The following is a 24217-nucleotide window of genomic DNA, read 5'->3' as shown; positions in this document are numbered from 1 at the left end:
GAAGGACAGTCCAAGGCATGTGGTCTTCCCTGGATACCCATCTGCATAGCAGTGTCTTGGAGATGAGGGCGGTGGTCCGTCTTCTCCAATGGACGATTGCCATCCAGACAGACAACATGTCTGTAGTCTGTTAAATCGACTAACAGGAAGGAAACAAGTCTTATCTCCTTTGTTCCTAAGCCATGAGATTGTGGGAATGGGCGATCTCCGGCTGTTATCTGGTGGCAACGCACATTCCATCGAGGTGCAACATTCCGGCCGACAGGCTCAGCAGATCTATTCTGATGCCTTACGACTGGTTTCTGAATCCTTCAGTAGCAGAACAGATATTTCTGAAGTGGGGTCGGCCTTGCTGTGATCTGTTCACCTGTCCTTCCAGTGCAAAGTGCAGCAGTTTTTTGCTCTGAACCTCCCTCTGGGGAGTCCCCCAGAGATGCTCTAGTTCATGCTTGGCCCTCCAGTCTTTTGTATGTTTATCTTCCACTCTCTCTGGTCCTGAAATTCATTCAGAAAGCTCAGTGGTTGGGGAGCTTAATGATCCTCATTGTGCCTTTCTGGCCTCACCATGTTTGTTTACCTTGTCTATAGTCTCATGCAGTGTGTCCTCCGTGGACGCTGGATCTGGTTCCGGATCTGATTTCGTATCCCTCAGGGATCCCACACCCAGATCTAGTCTGTCTGAATCTCATGACTTGGCTGCTCCAGTTCCAATGATAGCTAGGACTCCTGGGCTGTCTTCTTCTTTTAAGAAGATTTTTGGTAGTGGCTCACAAATCTTCCACTAGGAGGGCTTATTCCAGTAAGTGGAAACGTTTCTCGATATGGGATTCTCAGCACGATTTGGACCCCTTCACTGCTCCAGTCCCCATTCATTTTGGAGTTTCTGGCAGATATTTTTCATGAAGGTGCCAGCTTTTCTACGGTAAATGTACAAGTTGGCAACTATCTCCAATTTTCATATAGGAGAGAGAATTCATAGTTCATAGGTTATAGTTCATAGGTTAGTACTAAGCTAACTGCCATTGCGAGCCATTTTAAGCCTAGACAATTATCCTGTGTGAGACTCAAACCCTGCACCTTGTGCTTGCAAGGCAAACACCTTAACCATTAGGCCTCCCTCCCAACTCTCAGTAAAGTTTGCATATACGAGACTAGAACCCAGGAGCAGCTGTACTCTAGTCCAGAACTCTACACATGTTGCTAAAGGATTTCGACTTCCTTAGCTTCTTCCAAGCTTTGTAAAGCCTTTTTGCAAGGTACCTTTTTACTTAGGCCTCCAGTTAAGGACCTTTACGCCTCTTTGGGATCTTACTCTAGTGCAACAAGCCTTTGTTTCTCCCCCTTTTGAACAGTAGATTTGCACTTCCTGTCTTGGAAGACAGCCTTTCTGGTCGACATTACATGAGTTCATAGCTTAGTACTAGGCTAACTGTCCTTGTGGGCCATTTTAAGCCTAGCCAATTATCCCGTTTAAGAATCAAACTCTGCACCTTGGCTAAAAGGGTGTATTGGAGATTTCAGGCCTTATCTGGCAAAGCCCCGTTATATGGGTTTCATAAAGACAGGGTTTCCTTACGGATGAACCCTTCATTTCTTCAGAGAGTGGCTTCAGAATCTAACATTAACCACATCACCAGTCTCCCTGTTTTTTTTCCTAACTTCCAGAGTAAGGGAGAGTATAAATTGCATTTGCTTGATGTTCATAGGCAACTGCATTTCTGTTTGCATAGAACAAAGTCCTTTCGCAAGTCTAATCAGCTTTTTGTTTCCTTTTCTAAGCCTTTCTTGGGAAAACCTGTTTCTAAGGTAACTATTGCTCATTGGATCTCTCAGTGCATAGCTTTGGCCTATAAAGCCAAAGGATTATCTCCACCAGGTCACGTCAGGGTGCATTCTACCAGGTCTGTTGCTACTACAGCGGGCTTTTAGTATAGGGGTTCTTTGGATGACATTTGCTATGCAGCTACTTGGGCATCATCACATTTTTGCATTATAAGTTGTATCTCCTGTCCAAACATCTTTCCATGAGGAACTCCTAGGGTCTTTTGGTAGCTGGGGACTCTGTCCCACAGGTTGAAGATCAAATGAAAACAATTTCAGATAAAAAAGTTATGTACACACCATAACATTCCATCTGAGTTGTTGCTTTTCATTTGCTTTCAACAGTCCCTCCCTCCTCCCCCTGCCTTATGTGGGCTGTTTGGTAGACTGGATGGAAGAGGCATAGCCCCTACTCTGGTGAGCCTTTGTCTTCCTTATGGTGCTTTTGGGTGCTAATGCCAGAGTATTACGCACATGGTTAGGTTGGGGTGCTACTGTTTGCAGCAAACTCATTCTGAGGGTAGGAGGGAGATGGGCATTATGGTTAGGGGAAGAGCTTGGATCTGATGCTGGAAAATGCAGCAGAGTTGGATCCATACTGGATCCATTTTACCACAGGTTTAAGACAAAAAAAACGCAACAACTCTGATGGAATGTTATGGTGAGTACATAACGTTTTTTTTTTAATGCATGCATGATGTAATAAATTTGCACGTTAGTTATGTTAGGAACATCCAAACCTGCGTTGACTGAAGGGGGGTAGTTGTAAAATTAATGCTATCAGGAACCATGCTACAGAGAAATTCTGAGATTCAGTTATCAGAAATACAAAACAAGTGAGGCACCACAAGGTCAGTCACAAAGTATGCATTTATTAGCCAGCACAAGAAGTGTAGCGACTGACATTTAGGCTTCATATACAGTTACAGGCTTTATCCATTTTAGTTAACAAAGTAATGCCTGTCTCTGAGAGCTTTAACTAGTAAAATAAGTCCAAGAAAACTGTCTCTCATTACTATCTTTGTAAAGAGATCACATCGCCACAGTAGTCAGGAAATCCTTCTACGTGGCATACCACATCACAAAAGGTTTCTCATCCAAGAAAAAAGAGGTCATTGTTCCCCTCTACTCGTCACTCATTAGATCCATTATAGAGTGCAACGCCCCTTTTGGTATGTACCTCACAAGATCTCTACAACAACTGGAAAGGCCGCAGAAATATCTCACAAAGAGGATTACTGCCCTCAAACAGATGGCCTACGCAGACTGTCTAAAAAAACTCCAGCTTTACTCCGTTGCATATCGCCTACTCAGAGGCACTACAAAGCTATGTCAAACCCAGAGCTGTTGGACATGCTCTGCTTAAAGAAATCCCAATCCCTCCGAGCTACACGCTCTAGGGACCTAAAGCTTGTCACTACAATAAACAGAACATGCTGAAGGGATAGATTCCTGTCTCTGAGACTTCCCATACTCTGGAGCAAACTACTTCTCTATTTCAAACAAAGCTCCTCATTAGCACTCTTCAAGAAAAATCTTGATGATTGAATGGGAAATAGGAAATTCACCCCAGGGATCACTTCTGTGGCTCTGCTCAACAGGGGCACAGGAAAATAATTTTCTTGGGTGGCAAAAGCCAGAGTACCTTTTTGGCAAGGCTTATATAGGGCCTAGGGCCAATAGCCTAGTACCTACTTAAGAACCTATGATATTGTCTTTCTCATGTTTTGTTTTCTGATTATTGTGGGTTTGTCTGCTGACCTGTTTTCGAAACAACCTGGGCTCAAAGAGGGTAGAATAAACAATTCAGTACAAAAGTTAATGCGAGTAATGCAGAATATAATGTGGTACAAAAATAGTTACAAAATACACTAAGAAAAGTAAATGAAAAGTCATATGTACATTTTATTTACATGTACACGTGGTTCAAATAATACCATCACACATAATACCATCTCACAGTGTTGTGTAGAAGAGAGTAAAAACTGTTAACATGATATGGCTTAGAAGCCAACTAATCCATATCTCTGAAACAGTCATACCTGACTTCATTTCTGAGGTTTTCTCCTAGTGCTTTTTTAAAAAGCCCTTTAATGTGGCTAGAGATTTCCATGGGAAGGTGGTTCCAAGTGGCTGGTCCTAGGCTAGAAAAAGCTGCTTTTAATCTGTCATAGATATGAAAGAGGTTTGCACTGAAGTAATAGTCAGTCTGGCTGTTTCTTAGGGAGCATACCTGTTCCCTAAAGTTTTGGGTCTTAGCAGGTGGCAGTATTCTTTTTTCTAACTTGAAAGGAGGCAGCTGTAAAGGAAGGTGGCTCTATCCGGCAGAGCAAGCCAGTGATGCGTCTTTATAAGTTTACAGTGATGTTTTTGAAAATTAGTGAACAATGCAAGTCTGACTGTTTGCTGCAGTTTGAATTCTTTATGAAGAATGTATAAGGGTAAAAACAGTCTTCTGGTTTAGGGAGGAGCACATTTATTGGCTGCAGAGGATCTGGCAGCCCTGGTGAGGAGGGTGAGATAGTTTTTTAACAAAGTTAGTTGAGAAACAACTTTAGATGCAATGTTATTAATGTTGCTTGTAATGATATTGTGGGGTGAAACAATATTCCTACGTACTTGCACATTACCTTGTGCATCAACCATTTGGATTGAGAGGTAAGTTAGACACTTTGTGAAGAAGCAAAGAGCTTAACATTTGATGTGAATTTGTTCCATCTCGCCTTCATTCTTACTGATTGGTTCGGAGCCGATCCCTTGGCTCCGAGTCGGCCAAATTGCAAAGCTCGAGGCCGAAACCCTATCCCATGATGCTCCTTTACTTCCCCCAGATCTAGTTTGCCGCTGCAACAGATCGAGCGTGTTTCTTCAGCTCAGGCCGTTTTTTGAAAGTCAGCTAAGTAAAACTTTTCATTTTGTTTTTTCTTCTTTTTAGAAGAACTTTGTCTCCTTGGCCGAAGTTAGACTAGTATTTTCTTTATTTTCAGTTATAGTGTGAGTTTTTAAAGTTAGTAAATGATTTCTGTTGTTGGCATTAGGCCGTGTTTTGTTTTTGTGCCTGTTTAGGCATCATTGTACCCTATCCCTCATAGCAGAGTTTAGGCTTTAGCTTATAGCCGAGTTAGGCTTTATTTTCTTTTTGATAGCAGTTTGGTAAAACAGTAAAGCAGCCTCTTCTCTCAACTGGTCAGGCTTTTTTTCTTCTTTTCACAGCCGAAGTTAGGATTTGTTTTAGTTAGTAATAGTTTGAATTCAGATTGTTCTTATAGCCAAGTTTGGCTCTGAATATATATTTTGGATAGTGATTATTCTGTTGTTTCTGACATTGTCTTGTGGATTATTACACTGACTGAAAAGGTGAAGTCAGGCTTCAAGAAATGCCCCAAGTGTAGTCAGAAGATGTCTCTCACAGATGGTCACACCATCTGTGTTTATTGTTTAGGCGAGGTCCACCTTCAGGAAGTTTGTGTGGTGTGTCATGGGTTTAGTACTAGGGTTCTGGCAGAGAGGAAAAGGAAGCTAGTGGAAAGGGGCCTTATTTAAGTCTACCTTTCAGTCAGAATTGGACTTGTCTCCTCAAAAGAAACCAAAACCTTCTTCCACTTCTGTCTCTGGTTCAGAGCCGAAAGGCCTTTGGACTCCAAAGGTATCGAAGAAGGTGTGCGACTAGACTCCACAGTTAGCAGAGCCAACTGTCCAGGCAGTGGGTAAGAGCCAGTCCCCAGTCTTGGAGCCGGTATCTCTGACCCTAAGGTCTCCAATTCTGGGCTCATCTGCTCCTTCCGTGGTCTCCTCTCGAGCTTCCAGACTATCGGATTCAGATGTGGATTGTGTGGTGAGGAGATCGCTACAGAATCCAGCACTACCTAAAATTTTATTGGCTTCGACTGTGGTAGCTTCGGAGCTGATCAAGTTACCTACCCTGCTTTACTGTTTCTTCTCAGACTCTACTTGAGCCTTTGGAGCCAGAGGCAGCTGATCAGTTGATTTTGGAACCGTTGGCACCGACACCCATGTCTGGCCTATCGATGCCGACTACCCTGATGTCTTCGGCCCCGGCTGCAGAATATGGGAGCCGACACTCGCCCATCTGTTCCGGGGGAAAGTCGAACCAATGTTTCGGTTCTGACTCTTCCACTCTGGGCTTCAACGTGGATGAGCTCGGCTCCCACCTTGGGATCGGAGCCAGCAGCTTTGATGCGGGATGAGTCTTCGGTGTCTTCCGATCTGGGGGCTTCCTCACATCAGAGCCATGGTGCCTTCGATGCCATGAGAAGGGTCTTGTCCCCCCGGACAGTCAACTTCTGAACAGGCTGCTTCTTCCCGTAAAGCACCGGAATCTTGTCAGTCTCCACAGATCCATCATAAGCGTAGGGACCCGGAGCCTCAGGAAGCCCCCTCGGGGGAACCCTGCTCTTCTGAGACCTCCCCAGAAGCTCCCACTGAGGAGGTCCCTAGGAAGAGGACATGTAAGAGGAAACATGGGGATTCCCCTTAGGAATCTGTCACATCTGACACCAATTTGGAGGAATCAGAGGGGTCCCCAAGGTCCCCCTCTGAGGATGTATCCTTCGCGGATATCCTGGAGATCCTGCAGCAGAGGGGTGACTAGCAGCCCATTAACCCTTCCAAGGATGAATCGGTGCTCCTGAAAGCTTTTGGGTCTTGACCCTCCACCTCTTGGGTGTCTCCGCCCTTCGATGAGTTGATCTCAAAGGGCGTGGGAGTCACCAGATACCATGGAGCCTGTCCTGAGAAGACCAAACAAATATATTTCTGCACCTCATGATAACACCTTTCTATCTAAATCTATTCCTGTTGATGCCATGGTGGTTGCGGCAGCCACTAAGAAGGAGATGTCTGAGACCTCTATGTCTGTCCATCCTCCTAATAGAAAACTCTAGGATTATGGACAGATTTGGCAAACGCATGTTCAGTTCTACGACATTTGCTTTTCGTTCATTAAAACTCATTTTACCAGGCTTCAAAGAGATCACCTGAAAGAGCTTGGAGATGCTCTTCAGGGTGCAGTAGCTGATAAGGTGACATCTCAGCTTGGTACCCTTAATTCCATCGTCAACTCTTCCATGCATCTCGTATCTTGTGCAGCTGATGGGATGAGTAGGGCAGTGGGTACAGGAATAGCTCTTCAGAGACATTTCTTGATGTGCTTGTGTTCTTTTGCGGAACCTTTCAAGTCATCATTTGTGAATGCTCCGCTTGATGGCTCCTCACTTTTTGGACCTAAAGTTAGAGAGACCCTCACCAGATGTGAACAAGACGGAAAGACTCTATCTGCCATAGGAGTCCATTTTTCCACACCTACTAGACCTTATCCCAAAGGTCAGCGGAGTGGGAAAATATGGTTCTGTAAAACCCAAGGAGCCTTTTCGGACACACGAGGTGAAACCCCCTCCAGGGGGCAGAGGAATGGCCAATAATGGAAGATGCCGTCCACGCCACAGAGGGGGTACGCAGAACCAGGGTGACAGGGATCAGTTCCTTGGGAAACCTTATCAGTGCTCCTGAAAGGAGGCACACTTGTCCACCTCTGGAAGCAGTCGGGAGACAACTATCTTTGTACCTAGGCGCCTGGCTCAAAATCACAAAAGACAACTGGGTACAAAGTATAATATCCAGAGGCTATATTATCCCCTTTCACTCATGCCTAAAACCTTTAAGAATGATCCCAGATGTTCCACCCAGTCTGCGGGGCATAGCAACAGTAGAGATTCAAAAGTTGCTAGAAAGAGTCATCCAATCAGTCCCGGCAGACAAGAAAGGATCCGGAACTTACTCAAGATTCTTTTCAGTACCAAAGAAAACAGGACTGAAGACTGATTCTAGATCTCAGCAGACACAACAGATCTGTAGAAAAGACAAAGTTCCAGATGGTCATGCTTCAGTCAATACTCCCGTTCTTAGGGAAAGACAGTTGGATGTGCTCAATTGATCTCCAGGATGCGTACTACCATATAAAGATGGCCAGGCCATCCAGGGATCATCTGCAGTTTCAGCTGGGAGCCAGTCATTACCAGTTTCAAACCCTGCCCTTTGGTCTCACTACAGCCTCCAGAGTGTTTACCAAATGTATGGCAGTGATAATGGCTCACTTGAGGCATCAAGGAATCTGGGTGTTTCCATATTTAGATGACTGGCTCCTTACTGCACCCACCAGACATTGTCATATACAGGCAAGAGACATTACTTTAGACCTCTGCTCTCAATTGGGGATAACTATAATTTCAGAAAAATCTGCCTTATCGCCGTCGCAGCATACTGTCTTTATAGGAGCAATCTTAGACACCGTCAACATATCCCTAAAACTTCCTTTGGAAAGAATACTTGCCCTTTGACAACAGATCATGGACATTCTCCCAAAGCACAGAACACCGGCATCACAGATACTCAGACTACTGGACACCATGGCAGCAGCTATTATAGCAATACCTGTAGCGAGGTCACACATGCGCATTCTTCAGTGGCTACTATTCACACAGTGGACCTTTCAAGAATTACCTGGTTTGGATGACCAACTCATGCAAGAAGGATCTTCGATGGTGGCTAACGTCCGATTCAGTAATCATGGAACTTCCCTTTATTCCCCCGACTCCGGTTGCAACTGTGACAATGGACGCCTCCCTGATCGGGTGGGGGGGGGGCATTATCAGGGACGGACAGCCCAAGGCATATGGCAAGAACACGAGGCTGACTTGCATATCAGCGTCCTAGAGATGAGAGTGGTACTCTTAGTGTTGCAGTCCTTTCAAGACTCTCTTCCCCTGGGGACCATTGCAATCCAGTCAGACAACATGTCACTGGTCTGGTTTATAAACAGACAAGGAGGGACCAGATCTTATCCCCTATGTCGAGAGGCCCTGAGATTATGGCATTGGGCAGAGTCCACCCAGCGCTTTCTGATAGCAACGCACATCCTGGGGAAATCCAACATGATAGCGGACAAACTAAGCAGAGCCATTCTGTTTCCACGCGAGTGGTCCATCAAGAACGAAGTGGCAGAAATGGTCTTCCGCAGTTGGGGCCAGCCTTGCTGCGATCTCTTTGCAACTCTCACAAATACCAAATGCAGCAACTACTTTTCCCTAATGCCCCCAGTGAGGGAGTCCCCGAGGGATGCGCTTATTCATGATTGGTCCCCGGGTCTTCTTTATGCCTTTCTGCCTTTCCCTCTAATTCCCAAATTTCTGCAGAAAGCCAGTGCCCTGGAAAGGACAGTTATCTTAATAGCCCCCTTTTGGCCTTGTCAGATTTGGTTCCCCCTCCTGAAGCCTCATCTTTTGGAAGAGCCCTGGATCCTGGACCCAGAGCTGGATCTTCTGACCCACTCGTCAGGAGCTCTTCAGCCTTCTCTACAGTCCTTCAAACTGACAGCGTGGCTGCTTCAATTCCAAGAATAGCCAGGTTCCAAAAATTGTCAGTGGAAGTTCAACACATACTACTGTCTTCCCATAAGTCCTCAACTAGGAAGCTTTACCTTAGTAAATGGAGGAGATTTTCTATCTGGGCCCAGCAAAACAATGTTGACCTGTTCCTTGCTTCAGTATCAGATATATTGTAAATTTTGACCAAGCTATTTAATGAAGGGGCCACAGCAGCAACTATTCGAGTTCAACTGGCTGCTATATCGAATTTTCATGTTGGTGAATTAGAGGACAATGTCATGTCTTATACAGTGGCGAAGGCCTTTCTTAAAGGTGCGTTACATTTGAGGCCCGCTGTTAGATCCCCTACTACTCCATGGAATCTAAATCTTGTGCTGTCAGAGATTATTCTTCCTCCATTTGAACCAGCATATTCCTGTGAATTGAAATTTCTCTCGTGGAAAACTATTTTCCTAGTGGCTATCACCTCTGCATGTAGACTTTCAGAATTACAGGCCCGGTCAGTAAGGCAACCATATTTGATATTCCACAAGGATAGAGTTTCACTCAGAACAAACCCCTCTTTCCTACAAAAGGTGTGCTCGGAATCTAACCTTAGTCAAACTTTTGATTTGCCAGTTTTCTTTCCTAATCATACTAATTGATTGGAGTATATGCTTCACAAACTTGATGTTCACAGACAACTCCATTTCTGTTTAGACAGGACAAAAGACCACAGACAATCTGACCAACTGTTTGTGTCATTTTCAGATTCCAGGAAAGGTGCCGCAGTTTCCAAACCTACCTTATCTAAGTGGCTTATGGACTGCATTTCCTTTGTTTATAGTTCTGCACGTATTCCCTTGGAAAACAAAGTTAGAGCTCATTCAACTAGAACTGTCGCTACTTCTCCAGCTTTTTCGGCCAGGCTGCCAATAGCTTCTATTTGTGCGGCAGCTACATGGTCAAATCCACTTACCTTTATTACTCATTACAAAGTAGACAAGACTTCTAGGGGCAGGACTTCATTTAGTTCTGCTGTCCTTAGGCAGGTACTCCCATGAGCCACCCAAGATTATGGTGCTGGGGAGGCTACCCATCAATAAGAATGAAGGCGGGATAGAACAACTTCACATAAAGAAGTTATGTACTTACCATAAAGTTCATTGTGAGTTGTTACTCTCACCTTCATTCTTACAACCCACCCTCCTACCACCAGCCAGTGTCTGGAAGTTTGAAAGTTGCCTCTGTCTGTTTTGTTTTCTTCTGAGGAGTTTTGTTCCTTTCACCAGTAAATGAAATTGAGTATGGTGTTATTACTCTGTGACTGTTACTAGTTGGCAGCAAACATGGTCTGAGGGAAGTAGAGGTGGGATAGGGTTTCGGCCTTCAGCTGTTTGGAGACCTCGAGCTTTGCAATTTGTCTGACTCTGAGCCGAGGGATCGGCTCCGAACCCATCAGTAAGAATGAAGGCGAGAGGAACAACTCACATAGAACGTTATGATAAGTACGTAACTTCTTTTTTTTGTTGTTTGTTTGGTCCAGTGACTTGGTAAAGCTATTTTGGAATTGGGCTTGTAAATCTGTGTAAGAGTTGTTAGCATCTAGCACTAATATATCATCTACATATGAGGTGATATTAAGCAGAGTAAAGCTATTGTTTAGTTCTGGATGCTGTGTAATGGGACCAATCTGTGGAGTCTGGTAGTTTTTAGGACATTGATATTTAGCTTCCTATCAATGCTTGAGGAGGGATTCTTGGAGTTTTAAATACCTGTGTAGAGTTTACAGGACCATGATCACTAAAGAAGTTTGGTAAGACTTCCACTGTAGTACATTTATGTTCGATATTAACGGTTAGAGCTAGAGTATCATCATCAGACCTAACCACATTTCAAAATGAAGTAGTTTTTGTAATTATTTATTTTCCTATTGTCCATAGTTCCTGTTTTTGTTGTAGTTCTTTATCATTACTGTAACCTGTTAGTGAAGGAACCGTTTTGATATCTGGAGTTTCAGACAACGTGTATAATATTAAACAACACTTTTAAATGGTAAGATGCACGGAACTTTATACTACAAGTTTATCCTAAAAATAACATTGTGATACTTTTATGCGAACTGTACAGCAGACTACAATATGCTTTTGCACAATACATTTTTGTATGTATGTGTGTTAATTTTGCTCTGCTCTTTTAATTGTATTTAGCTATTTAATAACTTATGATTTTAAGAATGTGTAAATATTTAAACTGTGACTGTAATGAGATGTGTAATTGCATTGAGAAAGAGTTTTGTAACTTGAAAGCTTTTCTGTGCTTTATTATTTTACTCATGAAAGTAATGTTTGGCTTTGAGCTCCTGTTTTTTTTCTAAAATAAGAACTGACATGAGATTTACATTACTTCTGCTATCAGTTGTCTACTTTTAGATTTTTTTTTAAAAGTCTAAAAAGTACCATTGGAAAAAAATCATAAGCTGATCTAGATTTTGTTGATGCAGTGATGTCAGAACTGTTAATTATTTAAGCATTTAGATACGTTTTTAAACTGGTCTTCTCAGTTTATTCAGATTTTCCATCAAACCACTATCAATTGAAATGTCATTTTCCTAGTGAGATGCAGAAGATAATGTCTTAAATTTCACTGATCCGTTGTGCTGATACCTGTTTAGCAATGTTTTGCAGTTTCAGATGAATCAGTATTACATCAGCATTTAGTTATGCACTTCTCACATTTTCTATGCGATTGTATAGCTAAAGGTATTGTAATGCAAAAGCAATGTTTGTGTGATGCTGGAAGTAGAAGAATTCTGTATTTTACTGATCATCAAATTAAAATGAGAGCTGTCTTGACTTTAACCCATCTTGTGACTTGCTTTGAACTCATACTTCCATTTTCTTATCTCTGATTTCAGTCCAAGCATTTGTCCTATAATTCTTTATCACTGAGTTCACTATTGACAATAGGAGAAGACACTTCATCTAATATTTCTACATTCAGGACAATATTCTCACAATAGGAATGACTACTTTAGTTTATCTAAAACCAGCATTTCAGGTTTCTTATCTGCTATGAACTTTCATTAACAGTAAGTGAAAACATTTTAGGTTTGCTTAAAGCACATATTTTGGATGCGTTACATCCTATGATCATTTATTTCACAATAGAAGAACATCTGGGCTTAGATTAGAAATGTATCTGGTATATAGATAATAGGAAAAATAATTCACTGTGGTTATTGTACATTTCAGAGGAAGAAGTGTCAGGCATATTTCATTTAATTTAGACATCGGATGTGTAAGACCGTGATTCTCTAATACCTCTCAAATGTCCAGATTTTCTCAAAATATCCAAATATTTGCCTCGTATTTGTGGTCTATTCATAAAATGTCTGGTTTTCTGGCAAGTCAATGAGGATTGAAGTCACTGAATGACATTTGTTTCAGACTTCATATCCTTCAGAAATGCATGACAATGCAAAACCTGTGATTGTATCAGCTTTCTAAGTATATACCAGGAGTCTTTAAAGTCTGTCCCTATTTTGGGGCCTTTGTCCCCCATTATAATTAGTTTTGTCCAGATTTCTTGCTTGGTTATAGATTTATTGGAGTTGTATTCTCAAAGCTTGAGCCCTGTCTTGGCCACATGAGAGAGAGCTCTGTTTTTGTGTGCATGATTTCTTTTATGAGTTCATGTCTTTAACTCCTAGGCTTCATCTGCACCTAGCTATAACTTTGTTTTTATTAGGTTTTGCTTCAGCTGATTTCCCATTTCTGAGTCCCAATACTATAACAATAGTGTTCTGTACATGCACCTTGTTGTAAAGGTAGTTTGAGATCAAAGTGCACAACATTTATACTGAACCCTGACATTTTTAAGGTATCTAGAAGGTGATCATGAATTAAGTAGGTCAGAAAATGTTTTGATATAGTCTGGAAAACCAACTCAATTAACAGATTTTTGTCTTTATTTTTCATCCTTAGGGCATTGGACAGGAACCATGAGGAGGGATATTATTTGGAGAAGAGGTGATTAACCCAGTCTGTGGTTGTTCCTTTGTCAGAAGTTTTGTTGTAATGGGTAGAAGAGGTTATTTAGTTTAGTTGAAGGTAAAGTTGTATGTCCTTGAGTGGCATCTGTGTTAATGGGGAGCCACCTAGTATTTTCTGTTAGTGAATGTTGGATGGTGGCTCAGGATAAGAAGTCTTAAGTAGTGTTAATGTAAATGTTGCCAAGTGAGATATAAATACTGATTATAGATAGGGATTTGTGATGGTTTAGTGTGAGGTGAGTTCTGAGGATTTCTGCATTGTTAAATAGTGTGTGTGTGTGTGTGTGTGTGTGTGTGTGTGTGTGTGTGTGTGTGTGTGTGTGTGTGGGTGGGGGGGCTAAGCTGGAGAACGTTTTGGAAAATGGCAGCGACACCTCCTGCTTTTTTGTGGTGTCTTGGCTACCATTAAAAGTGTTGTAGCATGGGGAAGAATTACTTCATCTTTAATAATTTCCTTTAGCTGGGTTTCTGTAATTGAATATGTCATGGGAATATTTGGTTATTCTTGCATGTAGTTTTGCTGTCTTATTACAGATGCTGCTGATTTTTATATGGAAGATTTGTAGGGCAGATAATTTTGCAGAGTAGTGAGGCATAGACTGGTGTGCATGTCACCACCTACAGTTAATTTTAGCAGAGTATATAGGTAATAAAAGAGCTATTTGGAGTTGTCAATATTCTAGTTTTTACATAGGGAAAACCGAAAGGACACTCCGTAGAAGAATGTATGAACATCTATATGCCATTAGACAGAAAAACACAAACAATGCCCTTTTTAGACATTTAAATAGTAATTCATGTTGCACAAAGTTTTCATTTGGCATTTTAGAAATTGTTTATAAGGATTTTAGGGGGGGGGGTGACTGGGCGAATACATTAGAAATAGCTGAAATGAAATGGCAAATACGTTTAAATGCTGCCCACACCCCCAGCATTAATGAATTTATATCTATCATGCCATTTTTAAAGCATAGAGCCTTAACACTTTGAATTAATGGTGTTATTTAAGATATTTTTTAAAATTTGTTATTTTTATATGTATGTATGTATATATATATATATATATATATATATATATATATATATATATATATATATATATATATATATATATATATTTGTATAAATTAGAATGTTTAATTGTGGTCTTTTAAATTTTATCACATGTATTGATTGAAGTGATTTGATTAGTTGCATTTTATTTTTAAATGGGGGCTTTTGGAAAAAATAATTGGTTCTGATGAAGTCCAGGCTTCCTGGAAGAAGGCGTTTGACTGTATTTTTTGAATAAACCTGTTGGAACTGTCGTTTGGATTGCTGTTCTAATTTGTCTTTTTACTCATGCACCATTTCAGCCAGGCGGAAAAGGATTGTCTTTCCTGGTTTTGTTGTGCTTTTTTTACACCGTTGGTTGTAGAGGTTATTTAGTTTAGTTGAAGGTAAAGGTTTATGGCATTGAGTGGCATCTGTGTTAATGGGGAGCTACCTAGTATTTTCTCTTGGTGAATGTTGGATGGTGGCCGAGGATAAGAAGTCTTCAGTAGTGTTAATGTAAATGTTGCGAAGTGAGAGATAAATACTGATTATATAAATAAGGATTTGTGATGGTTTAGTGTGAGGTGAGTTCTGAGGATTTCGGCATTGTTCAATAGTGTGTGTGTGTGTGTTTGGGGGAGGTTAAGCTGGAGAGCATTTTGGAAAATGGCAGCGACACCTCCTGCTTTTTTGTGGTGTCTTGGCTGCCATTAAAAGTATTGTAGCATAGGGAAGAATTACTTCATCTTTAATAATTTCCTTTAGCTATGTTTCTGTAATTGAATATTTCGTGGGAATATTTGGTTATTCTTGCATGTAGTTTTGCTGTCTTATTACAGATGCTGCTGATTTTCATATGGAAGATTTATATGGAAGATTTGTAGGGAAGATTATTTTGCAGAGTAATGAGGTATAGACTGCTGTGCATGTCACCACCTACGGTTAATTTTAGCAGAGTATATAGGTAGTGAAAGAGTTATTTGACTTTTAATAATTTTAGAGTTCTGATTTTAGACTTTAGGTGTTGAGTAACTAAATTTTTTGTATTTGAGGAGGTGTACAACTGAGGTGGAGAACAATAATGAATTGCTTATGCATTAAGCTTTGAGCTGAGATACATGATGGAGTTATTGAGATTGAATGTGGTGGGTGGATATGCTGGGTAAGGGACGTTGGGTAGCTAAGGAGTAGAAAGATCAGCACTTTTAAGCTGACCATTGTCTAAAAGTCTGGTACTACAGTAGAAGAATTAATTAGTAGAAAGACATACTTACAAGGAAGTAGTGGCATTGTTATAAAACATGTATAGCTAAGGAAGGACTTCCTGGTCAGTTTGTTCTTTGCTTGGATTTCTGTTCCAGGGATTTCTCAGTTTTTTGTGGATTATTAGCTAAGAAAGAGCTTGTAATGCTCAGGAGAAGTATAGGTGGTAGGTTTAGAGAGCAAGGAGTGGAGGCAGAAGTATGAAAGAGTTTAGTTAAGAGGATACATGTTGTAAGTAGTTAGAGGTAAAAGTATGATGCAGTAGAAGTGAAAATAGGGCAACAGGTTTACAACTTCAAGTATCAGGGAGGAATGGTTGAGGAAAAGGGAAGTCTGAATGAGGTGGACAAAGCTAGAATCAGAGGGACTGCAGCCAGCTGGCACAGGGTGTCAAGAGTAATGTGTGTCAGAAGAATACCAAAGAATCTGAAAATGAAGGTGTACAAAGCAGCAGTATGAAGAGTGCTACTGCGTGGTACATAACCCTGGACAGTTAAGGCAGAGCAACTGGGGAGGCTAGAGGTGATGAAGGTGATGTGTCTGAGATGGGGTGATAAGGATGCATGTTGTGGGACAGATAAACAAATGAGGACATCAGATTAGAAGCCCAAGTAGATCCAGCTATATAGAATGCATTATGGTAATTTGACTTGTGCAGGATAACAGAAAACTCTCTGGTAAAGATAATTTGGGATAGACAGGAAGAAGGCAAGAGAAATGGGTCATCCATCAGAGATGGATTGATTGTGACAGCTGGCCTACAAACAATCAAGCATTACTGTTGATGAAGGTAAGAGAGTGGCATTGAATCGAGAAAGATGGCAACAGTTGAAGCGATACCCCATTCCCATGTAGAAAATGTGAAAAGGGGAGTTAATGATGGTGATGAATTGGGAAAAGATGTGTGCAGGTCCAGAAGCAAGAATTAAGGTGGGAGGGTTCTATTCCAATATGACACGTTTGAACAGATGCTGAGAGAGACTCAAATTTCAAGGATATAACTGCTGTTTAAGAAAAATTATCTTTATTTGCAGGTGATGTTTTGTACTTGATAAAATCAAGAAAAGTGCATTTCAGTGTTGGGGGAGCATTTTGAGGGAATTTCAAGTCTTTTTAGTATACAAAATAAATGAAAATAAAAAAAGGCTTTAGCTGTAAACTGTGTACCCACACACGAACTGGTTCTGCAGTATGCATATCTTTGAGGATATTGTAAGATAAAGTAATTGGGTTTATTGATTAAAAAGGTTTAGATTATAGCAGCTAAGGATATGTGGAAAAAGACCAAATGATAATATAAAAACTAAGAACTTGGAAGCTCTTGATTATGGATAGTATGTTACAAGCAACAAACATGTTTATAGTCCCTTTACATTTAAACAGAGGTTAGGTATACTTTCATCACCCAGATGTGAAGTTATCAACCAAGATTAATTTAGAGTTGAAAGATTTTATTTGGAAGTGGAAGATGGTAAGAGTTCAATGGGATACACTCTTTCTTCCCATACATGTTGGTTTATGATTACCTGAATTGAAGGGATATTTTAGAGAGTTGCTATTTGAGGCTCATGTACATAACACAAGAACACCGCTACAAGTCAGAGATGAAAGGCACAATGATGAAATTGGGTAGGGATGTCTTTAGAAATAGGAGAGATGATTTTAGATGCAGACACCTAAGGAAAATAACCATGTAGAATATTCTGATGTCCTTCTATTCCAGTGTTGCAGTATTCTGCTTGTGGGTTTACCCTTCTACCTCTCCAGTTTGTCCAGCCAGGTTTCCATAGATTTTCAGTCCCTCTTGGTGCGTCGGACATGGCTACAGGAACGTGGGCCATAAAAGTGACGTCTACATGCACCAGGCCTCAGAACCTTTCAGCCGCGAGTCGTGTGCCAGGTGCTCCTACTTCTCATGGATGTCAGATCGAAAAAAGATTCAGTTAAGTACCCCACTGAGGATTCTTTCAGTCCTACTTTGTTGATAATTAGTCTGTTCATGTTATCCAGAAAGGGCAAGTGTGATCAGCATATTCCCCACAAAGACACCCATGACCAGTGTCTCTTTTGTCTAGGCAGGGAACATAAACACAAGAACTGTGCCATTGGCCAGTTGTTTGTTCCTCAGACCTTATGCCGCCGTTTGCAGGCATTACATTTGTATTTAGAGAATCAGCACTTGAAACAAATAGCATTAGGGATGGAGGCCGCGCCTGACACCCTGTCTGAACCGCCAAGGAAGAGAGGGCCTAGTCCTCGCAGCCTACTTCATATGCTGCGCCTCTGTCGTACCTCAGTCTGTAGCCAATGTCAGTTTGGTTTAGGATCCGCCAGTGTAGATAAAGCGGGTACCTCTGAGAAAGCCACACAATCTTGAGCAGACGACACATCCACAGAGGATTTGCCTGCACCTGCCTTAGATGTTGGAGGGGAACCAGCATTCACTCTGGCCCCATTGGATGTCGCCTCCGTCATCCCAGTCCCTAAACCAAGGCCTATTCCTAGCCAGACACCAGTGAAGTCTTTAAAGAAAAAGCAAAAATTCAGACACCTTACTCCAACCCCTGAAAGCATGCCAGATTGGCAGGCCTTCAGCCAGAGCTTGTTCAATGCCTTTATGGCCCTTAGGCCTTCTACAGAACCCTCTGCCACTATTCCTCCCCTCCCTAGTCTCAGATCTCTCATCCATGAAAGGAGGGTAGATCAGCCTGAAGAGGAGGAATTCTCTGATTCCTCTGAGGACTCTCTTACTCATCCCAGATGTCATCACCCTGGGATATGGATCTCCTGAGGAGAGTTCTGTTGAACCTGGTTCCCCTGTAGAGGGTCTTACCCTTGGGGAAACTATTAATAAGATGAAAGACCCCTTTAAGTGGCAATCCTTGGATATGTCTGATGTACAAAAAAGGTTTTATGACCTTATTCAAATGGACTCTCCCAGTACTCCTACCATTCCTTCTATTCAACCTGCATTATTGGACACTTTTGCTCAGCCTTCATTAACCCGAACTCTATAATGTCCCTGAGACAGATAAATTTCTCTTTGTCCTCCTGCTGATCCTTCCACTATCTCCACCTCTACGGACAGGGCCTCGAAGCTCCTTCCTACCACTACTATCCTCCCTGCTGATAAAGACAGCCAGACTATGGAGAGGTTGGGAAATAAAAATCTATCTTTCTGCTACCCTCTCATTTAGAGCCACCAACTACCAAACTCATATGACCAAATACTCCTTAACTCTGCTGGACAAAGCCACTAAGAATTTAGATGACATCCCTGACTGTGCAGCCAAGGCCTCCTTGTCTTCACTGTCAGTAGACACTCCTTGAAATGCAGTTATGATGCAGCTGAAGCCTCTGTCAAGTCAGGTGCATCAGTTTCAGTACTGAGGAGGTACTCATGGCTGCGACTTCAGCCTCTCCCAGATGACTTCAGGGCCAAACTCCTTGACGCACCTCTGGATCACTCACCCCTTTTTGGTGCAAAAGTGTCTGACCTGTTTAAATCCTTACAACAGAAAGGAAGATAATTTTTTCTCAGGTTGACAGCAGTTGCCGAAGGCATGATGGGAACATGTTTTTTTTTGGGAACGTAAAAAAATTGGTAGATTTAAAAAAAAAATCTTTATAGAGTACTTTTGTCAGAAATGTTGTGGAAGTGATTGTAACCAAGTAAATGGTACTTATGAGAGTGTATATTAGATCTGAATTGCCTAGACATAGTAAGGCCTTACTAAGTTTAATGATACTAGCTGCAAAAACGAGTACTAGAAAGTAGAAATAAAAATATAAACCAACCATATATGGAATGTTAAATATTGTAAAGGAGTTAAGTGGATGTGAGATCATTAAAAAAGTGTAGGAGCAAATTGCACAGAAATGCTGGATTTGTAGGAATAACACATGCAGAAAAATGATCAGGAGACGTGAAATTTAGGGAAGGCAGGGCTTGAATATTTTATGTAATGTTGTGAAAGATAATTGTTGAAAATAAAGCTTATGTGTGTAATGCATGAAGTTAATGAGAAATGCTTAAATCATTTTTCTTTTCTGTAACTGTATGTGTACCAGTGTCATCATTCAATTCAATTTACATTTCTGTTAGTAGTGTCTTGAAATTAAAATCATTAATTAGATAACACTAAGCTAGGGTCATAAGCAGGACAAAATATGAAGTAGATTATGTATATATATATATATATATATATATATACATATATGTTATACAGATTAGAATGAATTTATTGAGTTGACTAAAAGGTGTATTGTCGTTGGTTTTAATTATGTTGTTTTTAATGGTAGTTATTTTTTTTTTAAATCGTTTACATATAATTATATTATATTTATATATTTTAATAGTTATTTTAATAGTTAATATTTATTTTAATAATTTTTTTAAAAATAAAAAATAAGTGTTTAATTATTTATTGAATATTTATTGGATGTTTTTATATATAAATATATTAAATATTTTATAATTCGAAATAAAATGTAAAAAACCAACAAACAAACAATAACAGTATATGTTTATATATATATATATACATAATTTATATTTCAATGTATAATAGTATTTATCTGGTCTCGTAGTATACAAGATTCAGTAATGTTCATCTACGTGGTTATTTGAATCACATACAATGTATTTGTATTTGGTTCATTAAATGCAGTAGTTCAGTATTATTAATATATATATTCAAAATTTTGTTTTATTTTATTACTATTTACAGCGCATCACATTGTATAATACTCAGGTGCGCTATAATGTCATAAAATGACTTTTGTTTTATATATATATATATATATATATATATATATATATATATATATATATACATAGTACTATAGCTTAAAGCATAGCAGCATATAAAATTAAGCAGCATTAAACTACGCAGGCTATTTGATTCGTATTTGATCTGTATTTGATTGTGTTTAGCTTACAATCCATCCTATGTCACATTCATATATTTATTTAATTATTATCACTTAAAGCGCATCATATTGTATAATATTTAGGTGCGCTTTAATGCTACAAAATGAAATTTGTTTTTAAACATACTGTAGTATAGCTTATAGCGTAATATAATTGTTTAATTAGTTAATTGATTCTATTTCCATGTATCTACTTAATAGAACGGGAAATGTTTGGTTGTGTTTTGAAAAAGTTTGGCAGCGGCCAAACGAAAGCGCTTATGTGATTTATGTGTTATTTAATAAACGTTTCTTGCAACTAAACCAGAGGATTTATTCAAGACCATTTAAGGAATATTTGCAAATTGTTTCACCTCCAGTTACCGGCCCCATTGAGCATTTTCAGTTTCTTGGTTTCGTTGTGGATTTCTGTTTTTCATCATTCAATGTGTTATGTTAATAAAGGTGTTATAAAAAAACAAAAAAGAAACATTTTCTTCAGTGTTGTCCTATAAGCTTGTAAAGTATCAGTAGTGTAGCCACAGTAAGCTATGTTGTTTTAGAAGCTTGAGTAAATTTTATGACTCTGATTAGTTTATGGTTTTAACATACAAGCAGTGAAAATTTTGTGTTTTATATACATGTTGTATTTTTTTCAACCATTGAAGTTGTGGAGTGTAATTAAAGAAGTGAAAAAAAAAACTTGCCAACCTTACTCTCGTCTTCCTTCCCAAATAAATTGACTCTCCCTATTGAACAAATTGGCTTAGTTTTACCTCATTAGAAGGGATACTTTATAGCTCCAAGATATAAGCAAAAGGTTATAATTCAAAGTTGAAGTATTTGAAGTTGAAATGGGGGGGGGGGGTTGAGAAGTAATGCTTGAGCACAATATTGGATAGGCCTGTAAGGAGAAATGGCAACAGCCATACAGAATGTTTTCATAAAGTAGCAGAAAGTATTGTAAGAAGTGGGAATAGAGAAAAGAGATTTTACCGATAGAGAATATAGGCAATATGGAGCTGGAATCTGAGAAAATTAACAAAGAAGTCAAGGTATTGAGAGCAAGTAACTGGAGTGTATAACCAAGTCCATAACGTTTAGCATTTTTGCTTGGAAGTATTTCTTAGATAATATTTATACCCCTAGGATATTTCAGAGAATTGTCACACAGGTAAATAACAAATGTTGGAAGTGTAATGGGAAGGTGAGTGATTGGAAACTTGTTTTGGGAATGTAAGCAGGTAGCAGAGTTTTAAAATTTCTACAGAGTGCTTTATAAAAAATGCTGGGGAAGCAAATGGCTATAACTACGGAAACTATTCTGACCTGGGTTGAAGGATTGTAATAATTGCCCAGATATATGGTCTACTAAAAAAAAAAGTGTGGGGGGGGGGGGGCAATTACTAGTAAATGGTAATCAAAATCTAAACTAACTGATATTGAAGTATTGAATAATATAAAGGTGGTAAAAAGATCTGAAGCTGGGATCCTTAGAAAAGGGAGGGAGCAAATTGCATATAAATCTATGGAATTTGTGGGAGCAGTACACTCAGAATAGTGTTCAGGAGAAGTGAGGTTTAAGGAAGGCAGGGGACTAAGCAATGTGAGTGAATGATTTTTAAAATGAAAGCATACATGTACAATTCATGAAAAACTGAAAAAAAATACTGCAGTCTGTTTTCTGTGTGTGTGTACATTTTTCATTATATAAAATGAGAATGTGGTAAAGGTGTTTAAAAAACTCTTCAGTATGATGGTCAGCAGCTATGTCACTAAATATTAAACAGTTGGCGCATGTGACATGTAATGTAGGATTTTGGTCCTAAACCTGAAATATTTCAACAATTTAAAGTTCTTGTATTGGATTGTAGGCTGTTGAAGCACTTTAAAGTCCATTAGAATGGTTCTGTGTGATAATTTTCACTGATATACTTCATTGTATAATGTGTTGATGTGATCTGTAAACGTTAGCATTGAGTTGTATGGTGTGTGTGTGTTTCTTTGAAGATGGGTATTATTTGTAGGAGCTTCCCACTGAAAACATCTGCAGTTTAGGAACTGCATTATGAGATTTTATATCTGTACTTTAAATGTTTGTGAAATGCGGTAATAGTATTGCCTGGTCATTACTTGATATATTGGCATTTTCAGAAAGAACAGAACCAGCAGCAGCAGCAGCAGCAATTTTATCAGAAGTCCCTGAACATGCAGCAGGAGAAAGTCATTAACCAGCCAACAGTGCTGCCTCAGTCACTACTACTCCCCTCGTACAGCATAGCAACGGCAACTGTCACCACAACAAGCAGCGTCCCAGCCTCGGTGATAGTCAGCAGCAGCAGCAGCAGTGTAGACCCTGCAGATCAGCCATCTGCTAGCCAAGAGCTGCCTTCCACTTCAAATTTGGCAATGGTGGAGCATAAAGGACCAAATCTGATACCTCAGTTTTCAACTGGCCAGTCCCAACAGGCACTGGTCTGCCAGGTATCTTGTCTGCTTCTGCAGTCTTACTATAACCTCTTTGGCCTTAGCCCTTTCTAATTCTTTCAAGGCTCTTCTTACTAACCTGCTTGATGCTATTAACTCCTTTTTAACTGGTTTGGCAAATAAATATAAGTAAGTTTTCACAAAAAACGCCTTTTTCTGCTGGGGATGCTAGGTGATATGGTTTCTCATTTATAGAAGCATGTTAGAGCTTTCTTTTAGAACTGTTTGCATGGTGTTCATCATATCTCCTGACTGCTTACCCTTTTTACTGCTGATCTTTTTTCACATCAGTGTTCAAAACTGACCACTGCTGCTCCTCTTCCTTCATCTTATTTGGGACTTGAAATGTTGTGCTTGTTTAACATGAAACACTTAGTTTAGGATAGAGTGCTGTGTAGTCTGTGATTTAAAGCAATTTATTACTGCTTTTGAAAGGTACTTCTGTTTGGTGTTTGTATCAGATGCGTAAAAATGAACCTTTATGTTGCGACTTGAAAAATAAATTGGCCAAATTGGAATTTTTGAAAATGGTGCTGATGGAATAAGCTCTGAAAGTGGTCTTCACTATAAAGACTACCTTTTTTAAAACTAGAGATACAATGGACGACCTCCGTAAGTCTGTCTGACACATGTAATATTAATTTTTTTTTTACTCCTTTTGACTGCATCAGGTTTTCTCAAAATCGCAGTAGAGATAGATTTAAGTCTTACATGCCTTTTATTTAATTATTTTGTTCTTTTGTATTTAATACAAATATACATGGATGGTACTTTCCTTCTTTCATTAATAGACATTGAGTTCAGAATTCACCTTTTTCTTACAACCGTTTATGCTTTGTGCTGTCTCTTCTTGTAATTGCCTTTGCTTTTCCTGAAAGGTATTGATAAGATATACTCCATTTTGTACTCTTTAACACATTGACTTTATTTATCTGTGTAGCAAGTAAATATATTGCTGCAAATAAAAATGGATAAGCTTTAGAAATGTAAGCTATTGTTACATTGAGCTTTATGCATTTTTACAGATTACTTGAATTGCTTCTTTGACTTATTTGAAATGCATTTTAGTTTTAGTACAAATCTGTGAATTTAACAGTTGCTTTCTATTTTCTGTAGAGGTCAGTTTAGTTTTGTAGACAGAAATCTTAATTACATTATTAAGCCAACTTTCCGTGAATGTGCTCTTTCGTTAGACTTCCCCTTACTTCATGTTTTTCATCTTTGCCAGTTCCTTTATTGTCCACATATCTTTGAATTGTCAGTG

The 24217-nt window shown here is 39.7% G+C and overlaps 1 protein-coding gene across 1 annotated transcript in view; it reads left to right on the top strand.

Moving 5' to 3' along the window:
• The window catches only part of BICRA (BRD4 interacting chromatin remodeling complex associated protein), a 2119634-nt gene that overhangs the window by 1344138 nt on the left and 751279 nt on the right, over positions 1-24217 (top strand). Inside the window, exon 7 of the mRNA XM_044070712.1 lies at positions 22621-22950. Coding sequence (XP_043926647.1) covers positions 22621-22950 — 330 coding nt within the window. The remainder of the gene's footprint in view (positions 1-22620; positions 22951-24217) is intronic.

Source organism: Protopterus annectens, chromosome 1.part0, assembly GCF_019279795.1.
Source record: "Protopterus annectens isolate FY-2018-M chromosome 1.part0, PAN1.0, whole genome shotgun sequence".
Taxonomy (NCBI): domain Eukaryota; kingdom Metazoa; phylum Chordata; order Ceratodontiformes; family Protopteridae; genus Protopterus; species Protopterus annectens.
Note: the sequence above shows the minus strand (reverse complement) of the source record. Positions and strands in the feature narration are given on the sequence as shown.